The 24,764-nt window shown below is 47.7% G+C and overlaps 1 protein-coding gene across 1 annotated transcript in view; it reads right to left on the reverse strand.

Moving 5' to 3' along the window:
* KDSR (3-ketodihydrosphingosine reductase) overlaps positions 1 to 24,764 on the reverse strand; it is a 332,881-nt gene that overhangs the window by 39,843 nt on the left and 268,274 nt on the right. Inside the window, exon 9 of the mRNA XM_078687801.1 lies at positions 6,345 to 6,446. Coding sequence (XP_078543927.1) covers positions 6,345 to 6,446 — 102 coding nt within the window. The remainder of the gene's footprint in view (positions 1 to 6,344; positions 6,447 to 24,764) is intronic.

A 24,764-nucleotide genomic window follows, 5' to 3' on the forward strand; every position in this document is an offset into this window, starting at 1 on the left:
TATTAATATTTATTAATAAAAATGTAAGTTAGATTTATTTTTAAATGACATTTTTTCAATAAAAGTTCCCAAAAATATTTTCTATTATACATAATTTTTGTAACATTAGATTCATTTTTTTTTTTTTTTAAGTCCATATAAAATAATGTATTTTAACATCATTCCTTTAGGGTTCTATTTTAAGTCCCAGCCTTTTCTTTGGAACAGTGCTGCAGTACTAGTGGTTAACATGCATGGTCCTGGACTAGTTCCAGGTATGAGCTGGAGTAAATTTACTACTGGTTTCGGTACATTTTGGATGTAATAAATTTTGAAGTGCAGTACTCAGTTTTTGTCTGTCCTTCCATAGCCCCCGTAGCATCACTAAACCCCTCCTTACTACACCCAAACCCCTCCCATTTAGTGGTAGCTAACATATTTTCAGGTAATCACCCTGGTCCCTCCCACATTTACTACCAAGTAGTAAGTTTACATGTATGAAGATCTATCTCAGGATGCTTGTTTCCGGTTCAGGGAAGACCTGGCTTGGCAGTTTGGGCTGGACTGTTCCCATGAGGCACAGGGTCAAGACTGATTTGCATATAGCTGGGTCTGAACTGGGGTGGCGAAGTGAGCTAAAGCACGATGATGGCTTCAACCCAGATCTGTGACTGGGGGGGTGAGTGTCTGAAAAGTTTCAGCACTCTGTCCTTCATCTACTTGTGTTTGCTTTGAAGATCTATCTCCCCATGGTAAAGATAGGAAAGGTGGGGATTTACACTTGCAGGTCTGTAAAGTGAATGCTATAGTAAGTAGTACTACTTTAGTACCAATTTCCAAACTACAAAATACAGTTTGTGAATCAGTAACACTGTGTGCATACCTTGGAATCTGATTAAACACAGCACTAACTAGCTGTTAGACCCTGAAATTCCAGTCTCACCTGTTTTAACTCCAGAGTGCTGTCTGATCGCAAGGAAGACACTGATGCTGAGCGCACACAGTCTAGACATCCAATGGTCCTGAGAGCAGGACAGTTTCCTCGAGGAAGAGGACTTCTCCTTCCGATAGAATTTATGTTTTTTATGGGAAGATCTGATGGGTGACTCACTTCTAAGAAGAGAAAAACAATGTCACCTCCACACCGACCTTAGCCAATATTCACTTTTCCTCCTGGTTACTGATGGTTTTTGGGTGCACAGAGAAACAAGAGTATTAGGCTGTGCCATTATGCTTCAGTCTCCAAGCAGCACAAGCAGATGTTATGGGGATTCGAAGGAGATATCATCTTCTTGCAGCACCAACGACAAGGTTTATAGTCTGAAGCTTTTGCAAAAATGTTGTTAAAATACTTATGAATTTCAGGGAAACACCACTATCGCTCAAGACCTGCGTTGATGAGATGCAGGAAAACAGGAACTGATATCAGAGAACTAGTTGGGACATAATTTACTCATGTAACGAAGAGGACTTACAAGTAGGGCCACACAGCACCACCTGGCAGTGATAGAGCAACCTTGCTTGGGAAAAACTTTTCATGACTAGACTGAAGCCTGTAATGACTGGAAGTCCTATCCAATAGAAAAATGTATACTGATACTGTTGGGGAAAAAATAATTGATTAGACCATAAACTGTCTAAATTGGCACTACTTTTCCTAATCCACTTTTTATAAAGCGCACAGCAACTCCATAGGGGTTTCCCAGTGCTAGCGTCAGAGAGGGTACGCCAGAGGAAGTAGCTCAGAACAGCCAGATTTTCAGCTCTTTGAAAAATCGAGAGTAAGGGACATTGTCTGAACTGTTCTAGGAGTGAGTTCCACAACTTGGGACCCGAAGATGCTAAAGAGCGGCCTTCCATCTTTGACCGTTTAATTGTTGGGCTCACATAAGGAACAAAGAGAGCAAGCCGGTTGATACACTTTCACAAAGTCATGTAGGTATTGTAGGCTAACCCCTGTTCTTGCTCTGTGCATTATAGCACAAGGTTTTGAACCTAATTCACTTCTCTATTGAGAGTCAGTGCAACTCCCTCAGCAGACCCACCACTTAGGTCCGCTTCGGAAGCCTGTAAAGCATCCTTGCCGCGGAGTTTTGCACAACCAGCAACCGTCCAATGGAGGCTTTGTCTGCCCCCATATAGTGTGTTGCCATCATCCAATTTTGCCTTCATAAGTGCCTACACAACAGTACATTGCGCCGAAAATGGGAGAAAACTAATTATCTTTCTCAACCATTTAAAAAAGGAACAAGCATTTACAATGCAATGGTTTCGCCTTTGGAAAAGTTAGAGCTATTGGCATTGTAAATGACAAAATTTGTATTTATGTGTTGGTTTTGAAAACAGATAAATAAATGGCATTGTCATTTACATTGCCATTAGCTTAATCTCTGCAGTCCCTCTGCACTCCCTAGCACTCTGCACTCCCTAGCACTCTGCACTCCCTAGCACTCTGCACTCCCTAGCACTCCCCAGTCACTCTGCACTCCCTAGCACTCCCCAGTCACTCTGCACTCCCTAGCACTCCCCAGTCACTCTGCACTCCCTAGCACTCCCTAGTACTCTGCACTCCTTAGCACTCTGCACTCCCTAGCACTCCCTAGTACTCTGCACTCCCCAGTCACTCTGCACTCCCTTGCACTCCCCAGTCACTCTGCACTCCCCAGTCACTCTGCACTCCCCAGTCACTCTGCACTCCCCAGTCACTCTGCACTCCCCAGTCACTCTGCACTCCCCAGTCACTCTGCACTCCCCAGTCACTCTGCACTCCCCAGTCACTCTGCACTCCCCAGTCACTCTGCACTCCCCACTCTGCACTCCCTACTCTGCACTCCCTACTCTGCACTCCCTACTCTGCACTCCCTACTCTGCACTCCCTACCTCTGCACTCCCTACCTCTGCACTCCCTACCTCTGCACTCCCTACCTCTGCACTCCCTACCTCTGCACTCCCTACCTCTGCACTCCCTACCTCTGCACTCACTTTGCACTCTGCACTCACTTTGCACTCTGCACTCACTTTGCACTCTGCACTCACACTCTGCACTCACTAGTCTGCACACTCACTACTGTGCACTCACTACTGTGCACTCACTACTGTGCACTCACTACTCTGCACACTCACTACTCTGCACTCACTACTCTGCACTCACTACTCTGCACTCACTACTCTGCACTCACTACTCTGCACTCACTACTCTGCACTCACTACTCTGCACTCACTACTCTGCACTCACTACTCTGCACTCTACACACTCACTCTGCACTCTGCACAAAGATCCGTTACAATTAAAATAAAACGATGTGTAAAAAATTATATGAAGTAATCTTCCTCGAGTTTTTCTAGCACCCGATTCTCTCCCTTCCTTCCCCCTTCTAGCTCCCCACCTCACCTTCTGCCCACACTTTTTCAGATTATGCTGTGAATGGGTGCAAGTATTTATTTTACTTAATGCAGTTTTATATAGCGTAAACTTTTCTAGCACCCGATTCTCTCCCTTTCTTCCCCCTTCTAGCTCCCCACCTCACCTTCTGCCCACACTTTTTCAGATTATGCTGTGAATGGGGGATGGCGGGCAAAAAGAGATGGGGTGAAGGAGGGACGAGGGGGTCGTAGGGAGGGGGGTGGGGCACCAAGGACGGATGGTGGACGTGGTATACAAGGACGAGGGAGGGATAGAGTTATTGGGTGTAGGTATAGGGAGGGTCGTAGGAAGTGGGTACGAAGGGAAGGGGCCGGAATGGAAGGGGGGAGACGAGGGAGGAGATGAAGAGAAGAAACGGCAGGAGAGCTGAAGGAAGGGGGCCGGACAAGCTGGCTGCAGAGGGAAGAATGGCTGAGTGAAACCGGGTAGTGGAGAGAAGGAGGGACGAAGTGAAGGAGATGTGAGAAGGATAGGATGAGAGGGTTGGAAGGGAGCCTGGCTGAGGCTCGGCAGGGGCTGGAGCGGAGTGAAACCGGGTAGTGGAGAGAAGGAGGGACGAAGTGAAGGAGATGTGAGAAGGATAGGATGAGAGGGTTGGAAGGGAGCCTGGCTGAGGCTCGGCAGGGGCTGAAGCTGAATAACAGACAGGATGCAGCGGGGGTCTGTGTGGGGTGATGGAGGGGTAGGTGAGGCGAAGGGTCGTGAACTGATGGTGGGAAGAAGGGGCACCAGAGGAGAAGACGGACTCAGGAGAGACAGGCAGGGAGGAGGAAATGAAGGGGAGGTGGACTGAGAGATTGGGGTAACTGGAAGGCGTCTTGGAATGAAGGTTTCGCAAGTATAGAGCCGAGACAAGAGTGAAGGGATGGGTGAAAGGGGCTTAGGGGGTCGTGGTAGATGACACTCGGGAGGGGTGGTGTTCGAGGTGATGTAGAAATGACCACACATCATTGATAGGCTGGTGCAGACGAAAGAAGCATATCTATGTGTGCGCAAAATGCAGACATAGAAAACCTGTCGGACATGTCATCATGGACATCCACAAAAGCGGTGAGCAGGGTTGTACTATGCACACGAGTACACATTGTGATTATTTTGCTGTTTTATATAGCGCAAACTCGACCCGAAAGTATCAGTATCAGCTTATAATCGTTTCAATAATGCACAAAACTGAGGCTTTCTTTAAAATACTTCAGTGATGAAAAAAAAAGAGGCTTTCTTTAAAATACTTCAGGGATGTAAAAAACGAGGCTTTCTTGAAAGTACTTTGAGTTCGTCCTTAAATGCTTTACCAATATTTTACTTTCCCCCAACTATGCAGTTCTGGATTAAGGGCGCCCCGAGGGGGTACAGTACAGCTCTTGCTGCCTTGGAAGGAATGCCCAGTACCTGTTGATGCGCGGTACACGCGGGGTGGGCTCTGGATGCTGGTCTTGTCGAGCCGGTCCGGCTTGGGGCAGACGTTCTCTCTGGCAGGCAGATTCCCCCAGAGGCGGCAGCGGCACGGGGCGGCCTGTACTTAAGTACAGTGCGGCTCTTGGGTGCGGTGCGGCCTCGGGGACAGGTGCGGGGCCAACGCGTACACTTCAGGCGTACGACGCAAACCTCTACCAATGCAGGCTCGCAGGATCAGAGGTGCTGTGCTTTAATGCGGGCAGGTTGGTGCGAGGCGTACGGCCACAAAGACAAGGCGGTACGTCTCGCAGGGGGGGTCAAGATCCAAGACAGGCGCGAGGCGTACGGCCACAAAGGCAAGGCGGTACGTCTCTCAGGGGGGCTGAAAATCAAAGGCTGGTGCGAGGCGTACGCTTCTGGCGTATGACGCGTATTTCAGTCGGGGCGAGTCTGAGTGGGGAACTGCTTCTTCTGGGGATAACCCGGTGCCGGGGAGAGGGTACGCTGTGGCGTATGCGGCGTCTCCACAGGCAAAGGGCGAATCTCTCGAGCTTCTCCCCCCAGTGGGGATACAGCAGGCAAATCAGGGCGTCCTTCAGGAGGGCGAGGCGGGTGTGGGCAGCCCAGCTTGGCAGTGTGAAATTGGCTCGTGGTCAGAGCGGGTCACACGGGGCGTGCAGGCACAGGACAGGACAGCCGCGCAGCAGTCCCTGCAAAGGACACTTCCGAAATGGCGAAAACAAAGCTTTACAAAAAAAAAAGAAAAAACACACGCCACAGCCGCATGATGTGAGAAAAGGGGCAGGATGAGAAAAACATCGCAGGAACGCCCACGAATCGCCTCGAACCATGACAGACAGATCTCACTTCCAATGGCTAGCCTCCATTTATGGAGCTAGCCAATGGAAGTGAGAGGCGTGACAAAGGCACCATACTCTTCTCAAAAGTTTTCGCCTTGCGCGAAAGTCTGCTGCGCAGCTTTCGGCGAGGCGAAACCTAAAAACATCTTGAGAGAAGCCCAAACGAATGATGGACTGTTACTGAAAGAGGACTGAAAAGAGAGCGGATCATTTTTCATATTTTGAGAGCTCAATTTAATAAATGACGGCTCATCTAAGACGAGCTCTTCCAGTTTCCATATTTCGTAGTACCCCGGTACATTCCCAGATACGAGGTCGTTTTTACTTAAAGGACATTTCTGGCACCTTAAATTAATGTGTACTGTCACCTATGGTGCTGGAGGCATTTAATATGAACATTCACTGGCAGAATAAATGTTTTAGTAATTCTTTCTGTGCAAAGCAGACAAGATGGACGATACAGGCCTTGTAAGGTTCAGTAATGGAGAGCCTCTACTAACAGTCGATGTACACTTTGACATAAAATACTTAGAGGATGCTGAAACAAATGAGATTCGAAATTCAATTAACCAATCTCTTGAAAGTTATGTGGAAACACACATCAAGAAAAGACAAGTAAGAGAACGATAGCATCAGCTTATCAGAGAGTGCAGGTGCAAATGAAGTTAAACCAAGGGGGCTCAAACCTGCTGGAGCCCCTCTGTGATGGAGGTGACTGGTGACATCCCACATGTCAGCGACGACAGCATGTATCCATCTGGACCAACAGAACTATTAAAGTTTCCTTGCTGTTGAAAAAGTAACCATAGCGTTACAGGATGCTGCGAAAATTATGCCGAAACAAATGGTTCAAGCATTCTTAACCCCACAACCTTAGTAGGTGGGAGCAAAAATTAAATGTTCTAAAAGCATTAAAATGTGGATGTTTATTAGCAGAAATATTCAAATGAGCTCCGGGAGCAATAATAAGCTACAGTGCAACAAACAAATACAATTTTAATGGCAAAAGTGCATTCTGATATCACCAAACTTCTTTTTATACATGCAAAAATAGTTCTAATGAACCAAGCAGAGAAATAGCACTACAAAACCAATACAATGCTAAACATTGTGCATACACGTCCCGAAGATGGAAGGTGCTTTCTAAAGAGCATCCACAAGCCCCCAGGGTACTGAACACTTCAATTAGATCATCAAACATTACTACACAGAAAAAACACAAATCCAAGACTAAGCAGAAGAAGTGGCTAGCAGATAACATTGTAACCCACAGGCATACGCATCTATTGCCCTTGTTCAAACCCAGGTTGTTCTTTCAACGTACAGTGAGAAAGCGGACAGGTTACTAGGATTATAGGTTTACTTTCTAATTTGGCCACATTCAGCTATATGAAGCACTCTCGTATGAAGTGTTATGCTCGGTTGGCATCACAAGGCTTGATGTCAATGATTTTCACTGACTTCTGTGAGATTCAAACATCTGCACTTGGTATTTACAAGGGAGGGCTTGGGAAAAAGACATTCTTCCTAGACATAAGGGCTTGGAAAACAAAGGCTTCCTTTTAAATTGTTAAAACAAAGGAGGGTAACTTGAAAATAGTACATTTCAATTAACAATGTTTTGGAGGATACCCAAGCTGTAGAGCTCGGAGCAGTAATTGAGAGTTATTTCAGGATCTGCATCTGTTTTGAGTTTGTCAGTGTCCATTCCGGGGTGTATTTTTGTTCTGAACCACAGCCAAAGATGACTTTTTAATAGTTTTCTGTTTTTCAGCACTGTCTCACCTGTATATGGCTTCTTCCGCCCAAATTGTAATGATTTTGCAACAGTTTACAAGTTATAACTTTGGCTCACGTCCACTATTTACGTAGTTATTTTAGAAACAGATGTAGAGTCACAATGAAATAAGTGTCAGAAGGAATAGGTTACTTACCCTGAAAGCATCTGTTTGTGTCATGCAGTGCTGTAGATTCACATGTTAGCATACTCCTGCCATCTAATATTGTGTCCAGATGTGTGCAAGTTGTTTTTCTTCGAACAAGTCTTTCAAGTCATTCGGTAGATTGAATCCTACTCTTGGTGATAATATGCCTGGGCATCAACTTCGTGGTTAGATTGTTCTTCCACAGGCAGGTGAGAATGGAGTGTACAATAAGTGTAAGTAAAGAGATGTCCATGTGCATAAGAAGTAGACTGAATTGGCCAAAAGTGTCCGGGGAGGGGGTGGGTGTCTGTAAATCTACAGCACTAAATGCCACAAACAGATGCTTATAGGTTAAGTAACCTACTCCGTTCGAGGCCTGTGTGGCTGTAGATACACATCCTTTGCATAGACTATAAAGCAGTCCTCCTCAGAAGCGGTGGCTAACTTGTGGGTGTTGAAGTTGTTTGAAATAGTGTACACAGCACTGCCGTCCTACATTAGCTTGTTGGCGTGGTAAAACATCCACACAATGTTTTCATGAAAGTGTGTGGTGTAGACCATGTACCTGCTTTGCATGTGTCAGCCACAAGAATGTTTCCCAGGAAGGCCATGGATGCTCCTCTTTGTTATGAATGCACTTAACTATCCATTTGGTAATACCCGATTCAGATATAGGGTTTCCTTTATAAGTTGCTGAAAAAGCAATAAATAGTTGTTTAGTTTTCCAAAAAGTTTTTGTTCTATCAACAACATTAGTGCTATTTTGACATCTACTGCACGTAGAGTTCTTTCTGCAACCAAGTCTGGTTGAGGGAAGAAAACCTATAACTCAATCAATTGATTAAGATGAAAGTGAGATAACTTTTGGGAGAAAGTTAGGGTTTGTATGAAGGTCTCTGTGGAGCTGGAAGAAATGCTGTGGAGCAATAAGGTTAATGCTCAAAGCTCACTACTGTGTCTACATGAGGTAATGGCAAATAAAAAATACCACCTTCCAGGATAGAAATTGAAGGGGGCAGTTATGCATGGGCTCAAAAGGAGGTCCCATGAGGCGTGTAAAACAAAGCTAAGGTTCCATGTAGGAGCAGGTGGAACCCTTGCTGGAATTTCTTTTTTCAGCCCTTCCTTGAAGGCTTTATTGACAAGTATTTTTTAATAGAGATATGTGTTGCCTATTAAGTAGATAGGCAGTGATTGAAGCGAGATGTAACCTTATGGAGGTGATTGCTAGAACAGAGACTTGTAGATTAAGCAGGTAACATACGATTTTCTGAGTTGAGGCATTTACCAAATCAATGTTTTAAATGACAATAGTAAATAAGAAAACAAGTTATTTACCTGTAACTTTAGTTCTCCAGTATTGGAAGCTTTCATAGATTCACATGCCTGAATCATTCTCCGTCGTCGAGACGGGAGTCTCCGGTATATAAAAAAGCAGTGCTTAGTAGTAAAGCAAACTCAAAAGAGGCCTAGGCCCATTTCCCTTTTGCAACCCATAGCCTTTGTTATGTAAAAAAGGCCCAACTTTTCCCTGAACCAATCAGAGCTCCTCACCCTCTAGAACCCTCCTGAGAGAACCTTCTGCCCCTCACATTTTTCGCGCACTTGTGCATAAACCACACTCTTTGTGCTAAATCCGAGGTGAGCCTCTCAGGGGAGGAGGGTGGGTGCATGTGAATCTATGAAAGCTTCCAATACTGGAGAACTAAAGTTACAGGTAAGTAACTTGTTTTCTTACTCCAGTATTGGAACTTTCATAGATTCACATGCCTGAATCAGAATAGCAAGCAGTGAAAAAACAAAGCACATTTCTCAGATACATTTCATAATCATGCAATACAATTTGAAAATGAAGCATAACCTCATATATGTATATACGTATAGAAAATGTGACTTTGCAAACAAGAGAAATTACGGATTGAGGGATGTAGAAAAGGCTCACCGTTACTGGATGATATTCCGCAGTACCGCCTCTGCCACCGCCGCATCCGATTCTGCAGCTGCCTCCAAGCAGTAGTGCCTGGTGAAGGTGTGCGTAGATGCCCAGGTCGCTGCTATGCAGATATCCTGAATTGGCACTCCTCCAAACAATGCAGTGGATGTGGCCACCGCCCTCGTGGAATGGGCGCGAACTCGTGCATTCAAAGGCTTTCCAGCAGCTTGATGACAGTAGACAATCGCACTGGAAATCCATCTGGCAATTCCCCTCTTTCACAGCGGGAAACCTCTCCTGGGTGCGCTGAAAGCGACGAATAACTGAGAAGACTTGCGAAACGCCTTAGTCTCTTTCAAGTAAAATTTCATACATCTCTGAACGTCCAGTGAATGCAATACTCGTTCCGCTGCTGTTGACGGATGAGGAAAGAAACGTTTCAACACCAACTGTTCGTTCAAATGAAAATCAGTTGGCACCTTCGGAATGAACTTCGGGTTTGTCCTGAGAATCATTCTATCCTCCTGACACTAAGAAAGGCTCCTGAATCGTGAGCGCTTGTAGTTCACCTACTCTTCTCGCTGAAGTCAATGCAATGAGAAGAGCCACCTTCCAGGACAAGAACTTCAGGTCTGCCCTATGTATCGGTTCAAACGGTGGCTTCATCAATTGAGAGAGTACAATATTCAGATTCCATAGTGGTGGTGGAGGCTCCACTGGAGGAAAGACCCTGAATATCCCTTTCATAAATTGCTTGATAATCCTTGATGACCATAAGGATGGGCCTGACGATGACCTCCTGTAGCGGGATAATGCAGCCAAATGCACCTGGATGGACGCGTGTGCTAATCCTGACTTTGCCAATAGCAGAATGTAAGGTATAATTTGATGAGGAGCAGCAGTAAGAAGGTGAACGTTATGCCTCTTACGCCACAGACAAAACCTCTTCCATTTCATCTTGTAGGTTTTGTTGGTACTCTCCGCTCTGGCCTTGGACAGGATCTCTCTACATTTGTGTGAGATGTTCAGATGGCTAAACTCACAGTGTTCAGGAGAAAGGCTGCTAATCGCAAGAATTTCGGGTCCGGATGGAGCACCTGCCCCTTGGACATTGTCAGAAGCGATGGAATCGGACGCAACCGAATTGGACGGTCCTCCGACAGCAGCAGCAGTTCCGTGAACCAGTGTTGTCTAGGCCACCACTGGGCTACCAGGATCAGTCTGCACGGCTCTTTCTTGATCTTCACCAGTACGCGGGGGAGAAGAGGAATTGGAGGAAAACCGTAGGCAAAGATGCCGGACCATGCCATGGAAAACGCATTCCCCCAAGATCCCTTCTGGGGAAGCCAGCTTGCGAAGTACTGGCATTTTCTGTTTTCCCTTGTCGCGAAGAGGTCCACTATCGGTGTTCCCCATCTTCGAAAGACACTGTCCAGGATCACCTGGTCTAGCTCCCATTTGTGGCAGGACGATTTGAGCCTGCTGAGAGTATCCGCCTTGACGTTTTGATCCCCCGGGAGGTGTTCTGCTGCCAATGATATGCCTTGCTGAAGAGCCCATTCCCATATCTCCTGGGCTTCTTGAGACAGGGAGAGAGATCTCGTTCCCCCTTGCTTGTTCACATAATGCATCGCCGTAGTGTTGTCTGTTCTTACCAACACCGGCGAACCTCTTATCCTTGGTAGAAAAGCCAGTAATGCCAAGCGGATCGCTCTGAGCTCCAGCAGATTTATGTGTAATTGCTGCTCGTGCACCTTCCAACGACCGCTGACTTGAAGGTCCTGAAGGAAAGCTCCCCATCCTTCTAAGGACGCATCCGTCGTTACCACTAGCGGAGCCGCTCTTGCCAGAAACGTCAGTCCTTGAGACACATTTCCTTTTTGTGTCCACCACTTTGCTGCCTTAACCATCACTGGTGTCACCCATATTGTGTCTTCGAAGGATCCCTCCGCTTGACGCCATTGGAGATCGATCTGCTCTTGCCATGGTCTCATCCTTAGCCAGCAGCAAGGTACCAGGGGAATACAAGATGACATCGTGCCCAGCAAGGATTTGTACCTGCGGACTGAAAGAGACTTTCTTTTTACAAAGTCTTGGAAGAGGGACACAATCCTCAATTGCCTTTCTTCGGAGGGAAACGCTTTGTTGCATTCCGTGTCCAATATTGCCCCCAGAAATGTGATCACTTTTGCTGGGTGGAGGTTTGACTTTCCCTCGTGGAGAGTCAATCCTAGATTGGCGAACAAGTCTATGCAGGCCTGTGTTGACGCTCTGGCCTGTACCTTTGATGGTGCTTTGACTAACCAGTCGTCGAGGTAAGGAAATATTTGATGTTTTTGCTTCCTCAACAACAGGCTACAGGACATACTTAAAGCCACGGTTAATTGGATGTAAAAAAACTCCCTAAAAATTAACCCGGACAAGACGGAAGTGTTGCCCATTTCCATCACGGGCAACCCCTGGAACGAGAAATTCTGGCCTGTAGAGCTGGGTGTACCACCGAAACCAGCGGTTGCAGTTAAAAGTCTGGGTCTGTACATGGATGGAAAACTTTCCATGGAAAAACAGGTCACGACTGTAGTAGGCACCTGTATTGGCTTAATGCGGCAATTGAGAAAAATATCGGCACTGCTATCGTTTTCCACCCTGAAACATGTGGTTTCAGCTATAATCTTGGCTAGGCTGGATTATGGAAACTCTCTGTACATAGGGCTACCCCAGCGGCTGCTGGATAAGCTACAGGGGGTTATGAACGACGCAGCCAGGCTGATTTACAAGAAACCCAGGATGACCCACTCGTCCCCTCTGATGCAGGAGCTTCATTGGCTCCCAATTCGGCAGAGAGTAGCATTCAAAGGACTGTGTATAGTGCATAAGGCGCTGTACGGGAATGCACCAAAATACTTGAAGTCCCGAATATCCCTCTATACGCCGAGTAGGACTTTACGTTCATCAGATGCTACTCTCCTATCCCAACCCCGGTTTAAATTGGCTACGGTGGGGGGACGTGCTTTTTCTAAAACACTCCCAGCTCTGTGGAACAAACTGCCCCCTGATCTAAGGAAGGAACGCAATTTGTTAACCTTCAGAAAAAAGTTAAAAACTGTTTTGTTTAAACAAGCATGGAGCAGCCACTAGGTGCACTGCCAAGATCAAGTAATATGCTGAGCCCCACTAGGTAATTTGGACAATCAGCGCTTAGAGACCCCGGTGGTTATAACGCGCTATACAAATTAAATAAATAAATAAATAAATAAACAGCCGCCACTGGCGCCAGGCATTTCGTGAAAACTCTCGGCTCCGACTTCAAGCCGAATGGCAGTACCCTGAATTGGTAATGTCTTCCGGCTACTAAGAACCTAAGGTACTGTCTGTGTGCAGGATGGATCGGCACGTGGAAATACGCGTCTTGAAGGTCCAATGTGGTCATATGATCTCCTGGGTTTAATAACGAAAGGATGTCCTGCAGAGACACCATCCTGAAAGATTGTTTCTTGAGATAGGTGTTTAAGGATCTGAGATCCAGAATGGGGCGCCACTGGAGCTTGTTTTTTTTTACAAGAAAAAACCGGGAGTAAAACCCCTTGTTTTCCTGGGCTTTCGGTACCGGTTCTATTGCTCCCTTTCGGAGCATTGTCCGAATCTCCTGCCGGAGTTGATGCAGATGGTTGGCTCTCTGGTGCATCGGTGGCGTACAAGGGGGCGTTTGAAGAAATTCTAGGGTATGACCAAACTGAATTATTTTGAGGACCCATTGGTCCGTTGTTATTTTCTGCCAATTGTGAAGATAGTGAGCAATCTTTCCACCCAGGGGAGCATCTGACAGAGCCGGAAGATGGAGGTTGTCATTGTCGACGGGTGTTGTCCTTTCCCCGGCCACCTCGTCCTCTTGGAGTTGATTTTGTATATCCTCCTGATTGACGCTGGCTGTACTGTTGACGGTAAGGCTGCGATGAGGACGGATAAGAAGAATATCTCCCCTGTTGATATCCTCCTCTATACGAGGACTGCCCTATACCCCTGGAGCCACGAAAAGGGGCTTTTCTGTACTGCAGTGTCCCCAGAGCCTTTGCCGTATCCGTATCCTTCTTGATACTCTGCAGAGTATCATCAATATGCTTCCCAAATAACTTCTCCATTGAACGCGATGTCTAAAATCTTGTTTTGCACCTCCGGTCTGAACGCTGTTGCTCGCATCCATCCTTGCCTGCGCTGGACCGCCGCTCCTCCCAAGGATCTAAACGCCGTGGTCGCTATATCCATAACGCAGTCTATGACTTAGGCCGAAGTCTTCTCTCCTTCCATGAGAATCTTCTTTGCCTCCTGCTTCTCTGGTTCCAGCACCTGGTTAATGTATGGAGAAAGGTCACACCACTTCTGCCTGTCATACCTTCCCAGGATAGCGAGGGCATTAGCTGCTCTCAATAGCAGAGCCGACATTAAGGAAAATCTTTTTCCCGCATTATCCAACCTTCTGCCCTCCTTGTCCAGAGGAGTTGCAATCGGAGCAGATGGGTTCCTGGATTTCTGTTGTGCCGCCTGAGTAATAACAGAATCCGGTTTGGGATGACCCAAAAGGCAACCTGGAGCATCCAGAGGTGCCCTATACTTTTTAGCTAGTCTGGCCAGAACCGGCGTTACCGTAGCTGGCGTCTCCATGACCTTTAATCCTTCCTTCCAAATATGAGACACTATAGGCAGGGATCGTACAGATTTCTGATACGAGTCCTTGAAGTCGTATAAAAAACATTCCGTCTTCTCTTCTGTCATGGTCAGTGCAAATCTCTTAGTGGCTCTTTCCATCAAATTATGAAATCCACCAATGTCCTCCGGTGGAGAATCTACTGGTCTCGGCGTAGGAGTTGAAGGTGAGGGGGTGATATAGTCATGCCATTCTGCACTTGTGTCCGCAATTTCCTCATCCTCATGATCGTCATCCGAGGTATCGTGATTGGACATCGGCGGTGGAGACCTAGCAGTAGGCTCCGGCAAAATCTCTCTCCTACTTACGGGTGTCCCTGGCACCGACCGTGGACGTGGAATAACCTCTGGGGTTTGTTGAGCGACTGGAGTCGCTGGGTATCTCCTCCTATAATCCTCTAACATGCCCTGGAGGTCCCTCAACAAAGAGGATGGCACACTTGTCATCTCCTCGCGTTGTTGTTGGCGATATTGGTGCTGTTCCTGGGGTTGTTCCTGATAACCCCCATATTCTTCCTCAGAATCCTCCTCCTGGTACTTGACCTGCAATTGCGAAGGACTACTCGCAATTCCATACTCGTCATCTTCCTCCTCCGAATCTTCCTCTTCCAGCAGGTGAGATGGGAGCAATGGAGAGACCTTGCTCAGAGATGTAACCTCTGGTGTTATAGGTTTTGTCCAAGGCACCAACCTTTTTTCTGGCGTTTTTTCCCTAGTCGACGAGATTCCCATCGCCGTCGACCACGTCATAGTCATCGACGCCACCGTCGACGTCGTAGTCACCGTCGACGATGTCCTCGTCGACGTCGTCGACGCTGCCGTTGTCGACAGTGCCCTCGTCGACGCTGCCGTTGTCGGCGCCGCCGTCGTCGACGCCGCCGTTGACACGGTCGTCGACGCTCTCGTCGACGGTATATTGCCGTCGACGGTGAAATCGTCGACGCTGTTTTCTCACCAGCTTTAACACCATCTTTCTTTGTCGACGACTGAGGTGTTTTTGTCGACGTCGATGATCCTTTTTTCGTCGGCAGTCCCGTCGACGGTGTTGAAACATTACCTTTCTCCTCAGAAGGCGTAGACGAAGACCGTTTGATGGTAATCTTGATTTTCTGAGGTGAATGTGGTGGATCTGAGGCGGATTTAACTGATTTCACCTCTCCAGCAGAACCCTTCTTCCCCTTAGCTGTAACTGAAGGGGATTTTGAGGGACTGCGCCCTGAAGACCCTGGAGTGGTCTTTTTTGGGGCCTTCCCAGGTCTTTCTCCTGAGGAATGTGTCTGAGGAGATCTACTTCTCTTCTGAGATCTCTTAGACGCCACAGATTCCTCTTCACTCTCACTTGAGAGGATCTCCTTCCTGGCTTTAACCTTCTGAAGCCAGATCAGCAGCCTTCCCTCACGATCTCTCAAGGTTTTATTAGAAAAGGTACGACATACCGTACAATCTGCTGCCTTATGGTCTGGATAGAGGCAGTAGATGCAGTTCTTGTGAGGGTCATCAGTATAAAGCCTCTTTTTAGAGCAGGTGGAACAAGCTCTAAATAATCCTTTCTTCTCCTTCTCAGACATTGTAGATGAAAAACCTCAAATCTAAGTCAAAATACTGTAAAAGTAAAGATTTTGAGCAGAGCTCAAAGAAGACTCCCTAGCACAACGTGCGGTAGAAAAATCTGAGGGGCAGAAGGTTCTCTCAGGAGGGTTCTAGAGGGTGAGGAGCTCTGATTGGTTCAGGGAAAAGTTTGGGCCTTTTTTACAAAACAAAGGCTATGGGTTGCAAAAGGGAAATGAGCGTAGGCATCTTTTCAGTTTGCTTTACTACTAAGCACTGCTTTTTTATATACCGGAGACTCCCGTCTCCAAGACGGGGAATGATTCAGGCATGTGAATCTATGAAAGTTCCAATACTGGAGTAAACAAACCTTTTCCATTTAGCCATGCAACATGCTTGATTGGTAGGCTTAAGGGCTTCCTTAAGAATGGTCATCCATTCAGGTGGTAGATATAAGTAACCAAGGGCTAGATGTAGGTGGCTAAATACCGGTCGGTAAGCCGAAAGTCAGTAAATTTCAGCGTTACCGACCGGTATTTAGCCATGTGCGATGTAGGTATTACCGAATGCCATCGGTAATAACGATTCAGTAAATTTAAGGGAAACCAGTTTCCGATTCCTTATTTACCGATCGGCTGACACTGAAACACCAAAATACCGAATCGGTAAATAAGAAAAACTGTACCAATCGCTAATGCGATGTACCAAATATCGGTAATACCGAATTTGTCCAAAATCGATATTTAAGAATCGGTAATTATCACTGACCCAGAGCAGGTGGTAATCAGGTGCAGTGCATAAAAACAGCCCCAAAATGCAACAGTGTGAACACAATGGCGGCCCTCTACGTCATAGCAAGGCGGCTACGTTTGCGAGCAGCAGAACTGAGGGTTTGGAGACAGGAAGAGCGTGTGTACAGACTGCGTGTCACACTGTTCCAATTGACTGAAGCAGAAATACATGATAGGTACAGGCTACACCCACAAATCATCCTAGACCTGATACAGGACCTGCACCCATACCTGGAGCATCAGACACCAAGGGCGCATGCCATACCAACACATGTGGAGGTGCTCTGTAGCCTGCACCTACTAGCATCAGGAAGTTACCAGGGTGTGATAGCTGCGGCAGGTGGTGTGTCACAGAGTTGTCTGTCCCGTTTCTTCAACTCCTTTTTGGATGCGCCATGATGCAGAGAATGCTTCACTACATACGCTTCCCCAGCACACAGGCGCAACTGCAGAAGACAAAGCTGGATTTCTACCAAAAGGCACAGTTCCCACATGTAATGGGGTGCATTGATGGGACCCACATACCAATCTGCCCACCTGCAACTACAGAATACATATACCGCAACCGCAAATCCACTCATTCCATCAACGTGCAGGTGATATGTGATGCAGACTACATCATTACTGACACTGTGGCCAAATTTCCAGGGAGTACCCATGTCTCCTACATATTCAGGAACAGTGGGATCTATACACGTCTGGCTGCTGGTGAATTCGGAGAAAAATACCTGCTAGGTAAATCAATGTGACACACCCTGATGTAGACCTTGGATGAATGTATTGGTGACTCAAATTAATGGCACTTCTTTCCCATTTAGATGACAGGATAAATGACCGCACGGCATATGCGCTAACACCATACCTCAACCCACCCACCCCAAATGAGAGGAGATGCAATGCGGCACATAAAAGCACGCGCAATGTTGTGGACTGCACCTTTGGACTACTAAAAAGCAGGTTCCGTTGCCTCCACAAAAGTGGAGGTGCACGTCAGTACCGCCCCATCATCTGCTGCAAAATTATAGCAACATGTACAATGCTGCATAACCTTGCCACATAGAAAGGAACAGCAGTGGAACTAACTGACTCGGAGGACGAGGGTGAGGACTGTCCACAGCCAGAGCACAGCGCAGCAGGTGTGGCAGCAGCACCGGATGGGAGACACAGACGGGCTGAGATAACACGCAACTATTTCTGAGTGAGTAAGAAGACATAGCCAGTTACTGTATTTGAGTGATGTTGTTTAATGATCAGAGCACACCACCAAGATCAATAGCAGTGTCCATACAAACACGGGTTACATCACCCATTTCAGTACAACCATATCATGGCTGGCTCTACTTCTGGCGTCCACGTGCTGAACTGCCACGTTCCTTTGCCCCACTGCCTGTCTGTCCAGGGCCAGCGCTATGGCATTCGCTGCGCTTCCTGGTCTCTGTGGGATGAGGCGTGATGCTACTACGGCTAGTCGCCTCCTCACTCCCCCCCCCCCCCCCACATCAGCTGTAGTGGCCCCCTTGTCTGTTTGGAGCACTTCAAGTGCAGTGGTCACTGTGAGCAGCCCCCTAGCCACATCCCGACTGCAGTGTGCCATCTCCTCCTGCATGGCTATTGAGCGTCTGCACATGTGAGAGGTTGCCGTGGACAGGCCGTTCACCGCCTTGGTGTAATTATCCAGTTTCTGCCTCTCCCTGCGCCTAGACAGATGGTCCTCCTCCAACTTGCTGCAGAGCTGCCTCACAGCCTCCGCCACGGCACTCATTCCCTCAGCCACGGTGGTGTTCATGGCACTGATGCCCTTCTCAATGAGATGCATGTGAGCATTCATGTGTGCCATCTCCCGCTGCACTGAACTGATTGCTGCCCTTGCCCTGCGGTGTCTGGAAGATGTGCGGGCGCGCTCTGTTGGGGACTGTGATCCTGCCCTGTTGCCGTCCTCAGCCACTGTAGACAGTTGGCCCCCCCTGTGCTGTCCTCAGACACCTCCGTCTGCTGGAGGGTGGCCACTGCATGCCTCCTGCCCGACGGTGGTGGTGGCGTTGATTGTGGCGGTGGTGGTGGAGCTGATGGTAGCTGTGGTGATGGTGATGGTGGCATTGATGGTGGTGGTGGTGGGGTGGTGGTGTGCCCTGCAGGCAACTGTTCCTACTCCTCTTGTCTCCTCTGGCCTGGGTGCCTTTCCTCTGCTGCACTGCGAGATGTCTCGCCTGTGAAGACAGAATGTAGATATGCTTACTTATCCGGCAGCATTTGCATTGTAATAAACGTAATGCCCGCCAATCACATTGACTGTCCTCTGCTTGCTACTTGCTGTCACATGCCTTTGAGTTTGCTGGACTGACTGTTCTGACATGTGTTACTACTAACTACATCTCCCATAATGCATTGCAGGTTATGAGTAAAACATGAGTGGGAGTCCCTATGCCTCTCTGGGGATTGGGGGTAGGGAGGGGGGTGCACAGCATGCTGTGCATGCATCTTACCTTGTTTGTTGGCAGCTCTGGCTGAGCCGTCTGTGTCGCCAACCCCACTCACACTCTCCGGCTGGAGGGTGGACTCAACCAGGAGCTCCAGGGCAGTTGGTGCAGGTGCTGTGTTCCTCCCTCCACCAGTTTTGCTGGCCTGCTTCTGCCTCTCTGCCATCCTCGCCTTAGCAGTCTTCCTCAGATTGTACCATCTTTTTTTAAGATCCTCAATGGAGCACTGGGTGACTCCGATGGCATTGATCTTGTTCTGAATTGCAAGCCAAATCTGCCTTTTTTGTGATTCTGGCATGTGCAGGGACTGCTTGCCAAACCACTTGTCATTGTCCTTGGTGACATCGTCGATGAGGACCTCCAGCTCCCTCTCGCTAAATTTTTGTTTTCTTTTCAGCTCCCGCCTTCTCTCTCTCCTGGTTTGCCATTTTGCTTGGTTTTGGCTGGAAAATAAAGCTGTGTTGCTCCTGACTTCTCTGCTCTGCTCCCTGCCTCACAGTCAGCTCCAGGTTCAGTGCAGCTGCTTGGGTGTGGCCACTTCCTGTTTGGGAGGTAATGGGGATGCACAGGATTGGCTGATTCCACAATTACCAAATTTTTAAATTACCGAATCAGTATTTACAGATTCGGTATTTACGATTCGGTATTGGGGTTTCGGTAATTATTTTTTACTGATCCATTCCAAATCGATATTTTTTGCGTTTTTTTACCGATTTGGTAATTTTTACTGAATGTTTACGTACATTGGAAATAGAGTCCTTAATACCGAATCTGTAAAATTCTGTATTAAGGAATCAGTATTTCACAATTACCTACATCTGGCCCCAAATTCTATGACCTCAAGAGATCAGATTGCAAAGTTCAGAGTTTTGGGATCTGGGTGCCTGATTTCTCCATGGTTCTGAGGGAGAAGGTGCGGCTTCTTTCGGTCCAGTAATGTTGTGAACAGTAATGAGGAAAAGCCTAGGCAAATATCCCTGACCAATTCATCCATAGTGCATTTTCCTTGGGGTGTAGGAACCTGGATGCGAAGTTTATGCATTTGGCGTTTTATTGCAGGTGCAAACATACATTTTCTTTTCAAGTGTACTGCAAAATCACAAGTGGATCCACAAATTCGAAGCAAAATTGAAGAAGAAAAAAACCCTGTTTTTAATTAAGCCCCCAGGTGGGCCAAGTCCCGGTGGCCTGCCGGCTTTATTAAAATAAGAGGGGGGGGGGGGGGGTCACATGGCTCAACTCTCCAAGGGCATTTTTATGTCTGTGGACCACCACCTCCCTGGGGTTTATTTTTCTATTACGGAGGGGTGGGGGAATTGCACACCCCCACCACCCAGGGGCTAATAGAAAGAAATCAAGAGCCTTGCGGCCCCCTCCCTCGTTGAATTACGGCTGTGGATGGGGTTACAGAGGACAAAATCTGCCCAGGAAAGGGGGCTGTGCGGCCCCTCTCGGCCAATTCAGATGCACCCAGGACCTGGGAGATGGGGTCGCCGGAGTCGAACTCTCTGATGTCACTGACCAGGTCATGAGTGATGGAATAGGTGAGGTCCTAAGAAATGCATTGCGAGGGAGTAAGTTACAGTTAGCTTACGTAACTGTTGTATTTCTATTTTTTATATAGAACTGATTATGCTGCCCCTCAAGCAGATTTTCTATTTGAGCGGCAGCCTTCTGTGCACAACCACCTGCATTAGAAAAATCTTGCTGGATGTCCTCCTTAGCAATGGGAAAGCGCGCTAGGGGACGCTAAACCTCGCTCACCAACTTACCTTTCTGGAGCTACTTGCGATAAAATCGTCGCCATGTGGCACTTGCTTGAATTTGGCTGGAGCTACATGTTACAAGAGTAACGCGGAGTTGCCAAAATTCCACCAATTCTGCAGGCGGCATCACCTACCCCTACTATTGAGTCCTATGGCAGGGTGCGGTATATTAAAATGTAGGTCTTCTCTCCCAATTAGCGTATATGCTGCCGGGGGTCCCAGACCCACCACAATGGGTGCACATCGAACGGCATCTACTATCTACCGACATAGGCCTCTCTGCGTTATACGGGACGGTGACATGACAGCAGCGCCCAACCGACCCAGTAATATCTGCTATGCACAAGGCTTGGCAGCACATACATCGCTTACTAGGGTCGAATCTACATCTCCACGAGAAAGCTCCCTATGGGGGGGATTTTGGCATGAGCATCAATGGGCAGAGTCTATCCTGGCCCCTATGGAAGGCAGTGGGTATATACACTATTGATCAGCTCCTCCATTATGGAGACCTCAAATTGTTTACACATCTAAGGGAGGAGTTTGGTTCCCCCCACCACAATCCTGGCGATTCATCCAACTGCAACACTGTTTGAGGAAATGCCGGGGCCCACGCCTGTGGTCCCTGCCGGCCTCACCAGTGGTGCCATATCTCCATGTGTGGGGGGAACACAAGGGGTGATGTCTGGACTATATGGTGTACTCTCCTCCTACCTTTTAAAAATAAAACACTCACAAGCTCTCTGTACCAGATGGCAAACCTGATAATCAGTTTCGTATGAGGAGGATGAGTGGGCGGACACCTTAGAGACCCTGGACAGAGGCACCAGGGAGGCACGACTGAAGTGTTGCCTTTTTAAGACCCTGCAACACTGGCACTGAACACCAATGAAACTAAATAGAGCAGGCCTACTACCACATGCAAACTGCTAGAGATGCACGAATACCTGCTGCAACACAACATTATGTGAAAGTCAATCGATACAGCCCTTCTGGTCCTATGTAGGCCAAGTCCTCGGCGCCTCTATTCCCCTCCACCTACCGCTCACCCCCTCAGCTATTCTTCTCCATGACCGGCACTCGCTAGAGCTATTGAAGACTAAACACAGTCTCTTCAATGTGTCAGTGGCAACAGCTAAATTATGTATCCTCCAACAATGGAGGTCACCGACACCAGCATCACAGGAGGCCTGGCTAGTGGCCATGATCCACACCGCCTGACATACAAGTCATTTATAACCTACAATACCAGTCCGATCTGTTCCTACAGACATGGGCACCCTTCCTGTGTGCAGAGGATGACGGCGGTGTAAGCCACACACTAGGGGGTTTGGTCCTCCCCTCTTCCATCTGCCCCACATCCCCACCTCCATCCCCTCCACTGTAACAACAACAGCCAAAAGATGCTTGGACCATACTGAGCGACGCCACTATAAACACCAGTCCACCCCCCTCCTGCCTACATCAATGGTGGTGGACATAGCAGTGGTGGCTGCTGTCCATCATCAACCACACCTCCACGTTCTACCACACACCCCACAATTACATGGAAATACTCAGCTCCACATATACCGCCACTACCCTAGTTCTCTCACCACATCATACTCAAGTTTGTCTTCCCAGAAATACACGTCCCATAGACCGTGACCAGGTGCTGCCTAGGACGTCCCCAATGGTGACATGGGAGAGCGGACCCATTATCAGAGGCATGGACACAGGATACCTGGTAACCCAACACCTACGGATGGATGGACCCATACATCCTCTCCTCAGTGGTCATTAATGCCATCCGGGATTGTACATAGGTGAGCACCAACCCAGGGAGCACCCAGTTCCTTTCTCTAATTTAGTCTGGTACCCATTCCCCAGTCTCCCACCCAACCGCACCACCCCCCATCTTTTATTGTTAAATATAATGTACTTACCATCCATGTTATTATCGTATATGGTTACTGTATCTGTTTGAAGGATGGTCTATTCATGTTGTGTATCCTTACTAATACTCAATAAAGAATAGCAACAAAAAAATGTAGGTCTTGTGCTTTTATATGTCTTCACAATGAAAACCCCAAATTGTCTTTTTCACTGTGGGAAGTCTAATAGCCTCATTGACAAGTACAGGGTTACTTGCACACTGACAACTCAGCTGTGCTAACTTCTGAAAGGGACTACCAAAATTGGTACTTCAAAGTATCGAAATAATGGCTACATTAAACACAACATGATGATCAAGTTAAAGTTAATGTAACTTAAGAATAAGGCAACGTTAGAAAGTTGACACACTGTTGCCCTAGTTTTCCAGTAGCCATTCGCAGCACTTCAAATGGGTAGCAGCCTTTGAAGTGCAAATGGTGGACACACATGAGACTGGCTTTGCTCAGCTAGACAGATTGGCATCCGGGACAGGGAGGGGAGACCAGTTGACAAACCAGTTTTTCCATGGGTGTGTAGCAGCCAGGTAGTCACGCCTCTAGGGTTAGCTGTTAAGCTTCACAAACAGAGAGGGGTTCTGCAATCTTGGAAGTGGGCAGAATAGTGCATTCTGGGATAGCTGACGACACACACGGCAGAAAACGTTATTGGGCGGGGAAGCACCTAACAGCCCATTGGCTAGTGACCTCTGCATCCTGTCCCCCCCCTCCCCACACACACACACCACCCAGAGGACACTTTCTGGCATAAATATGCCCCCCAGACTTCAGTTCACATCTGGATTGGAGAGGACCGAAGGACTGCCTTGCTGTTCCCTGGCCCTAGCAAGAGAGGCTGCACCAACTACTGGACTGAAGCTGGTCTTTGGGTTAGCAAACTGGCATGAGCTTGTGGTGCCTGGCTCGTGGAAAAGTTGCCAGCAAACAGAAGTTAACCACAAGACAGAGTTGCCAGACTTCCTGTTACAGCACCAAGGCCACAAAAGCTGACTAAGTTCGTTCTGGCCAGTCGGTAGCCACAATCACTTGATCGTCTCTAACCGCCGATGTGCAACCCGAACGAAAGTCCCCAATGCTCAAAAGTTGCACATTTGTCCGCTGGACCTGAGAGTCACTGAAGTGCAGTTTGGTCACCCATGAATGCCACAAGCCTTCACAAAAGGGATCTGCTGGTTTAGCTGAGAACAGCAGTCCAGTGGCAACTGGACTTTGCTGGACCGAAGAAGACTTAGAAGGACATTAACCCCTGTTGCCAAAGTTGCCCCACCTGGACCATGGCCCGAGGAGTAGCCTCAGGAAGACCACATTTGACCTGCACATCATCCTAGGCATCTTTAGCGTTCTGTATCACTTGCTTGAGGACCATTCCGCTGAAGTCTATGGCAGTTCACCCATAGAACCTGGAACTGGTTTGGTGACAAGGTAATTGTCCTACAACTGCTTACTGGCCCCTTGACATCCATGCTGGGGTTGGTAACCCAAAGTGGCCCTGAATAGCCAAGTTTAGCCAGGAGCACCTTCACTTTGTAAAAACTGCCCTCACCCACAACAAGCTGTGGCATGTTTCATCAGGATGATGCGTTTTATGTGGGTAGAGGCTGTGTTGTATGAAGTGACACAGACAGTGGTATTGATATCCGGTCTCTCTGCCTTCTCCAATAGGGCTTCCCTATGGCAATTCCATGCTCTTTTCTGTGCTCGTCGCACCACTCTCGTTGGCTATCCCCTGTTACCCAGTTTTTCTGATAGAAGGGCAGCCTCTTCTCTGAAACTGTCAGGTTCCGAGCAATTCCTGCGCAAGTGCAGAAACTGCCCCACTGGGAGATTCTCCCTGAGAGATTTAGGGCGAAAGCTCCCAAACAGTAACATCTTATCTGTGGGTTTATGATAGACCTTAGTGGATAACTTCCCTTCATGTTGAAAAATTACCAGGTCCAGAAACGGGTGGCCCTCCTTCATGATGGTGGTGGTAAAGTGTAGGAAGGTGTTACGTGTATTCAACCATTGCATGAAATCTGTCAGATTGCTCATCTC

This window comes from Lissotriton helveticus, chromosome 4_1 (genome assembly GCF_964261635.1).
Source record: "Lissotriton helveticus chromosome 4_1, aLisHel1.1, whole genome shotgun sequence".
NCBI lineage: Eukaryota > Metazoa > Chordata > Amphibia > Caudata > Salamandridae > Lissotriton > Lissotriton helveticus.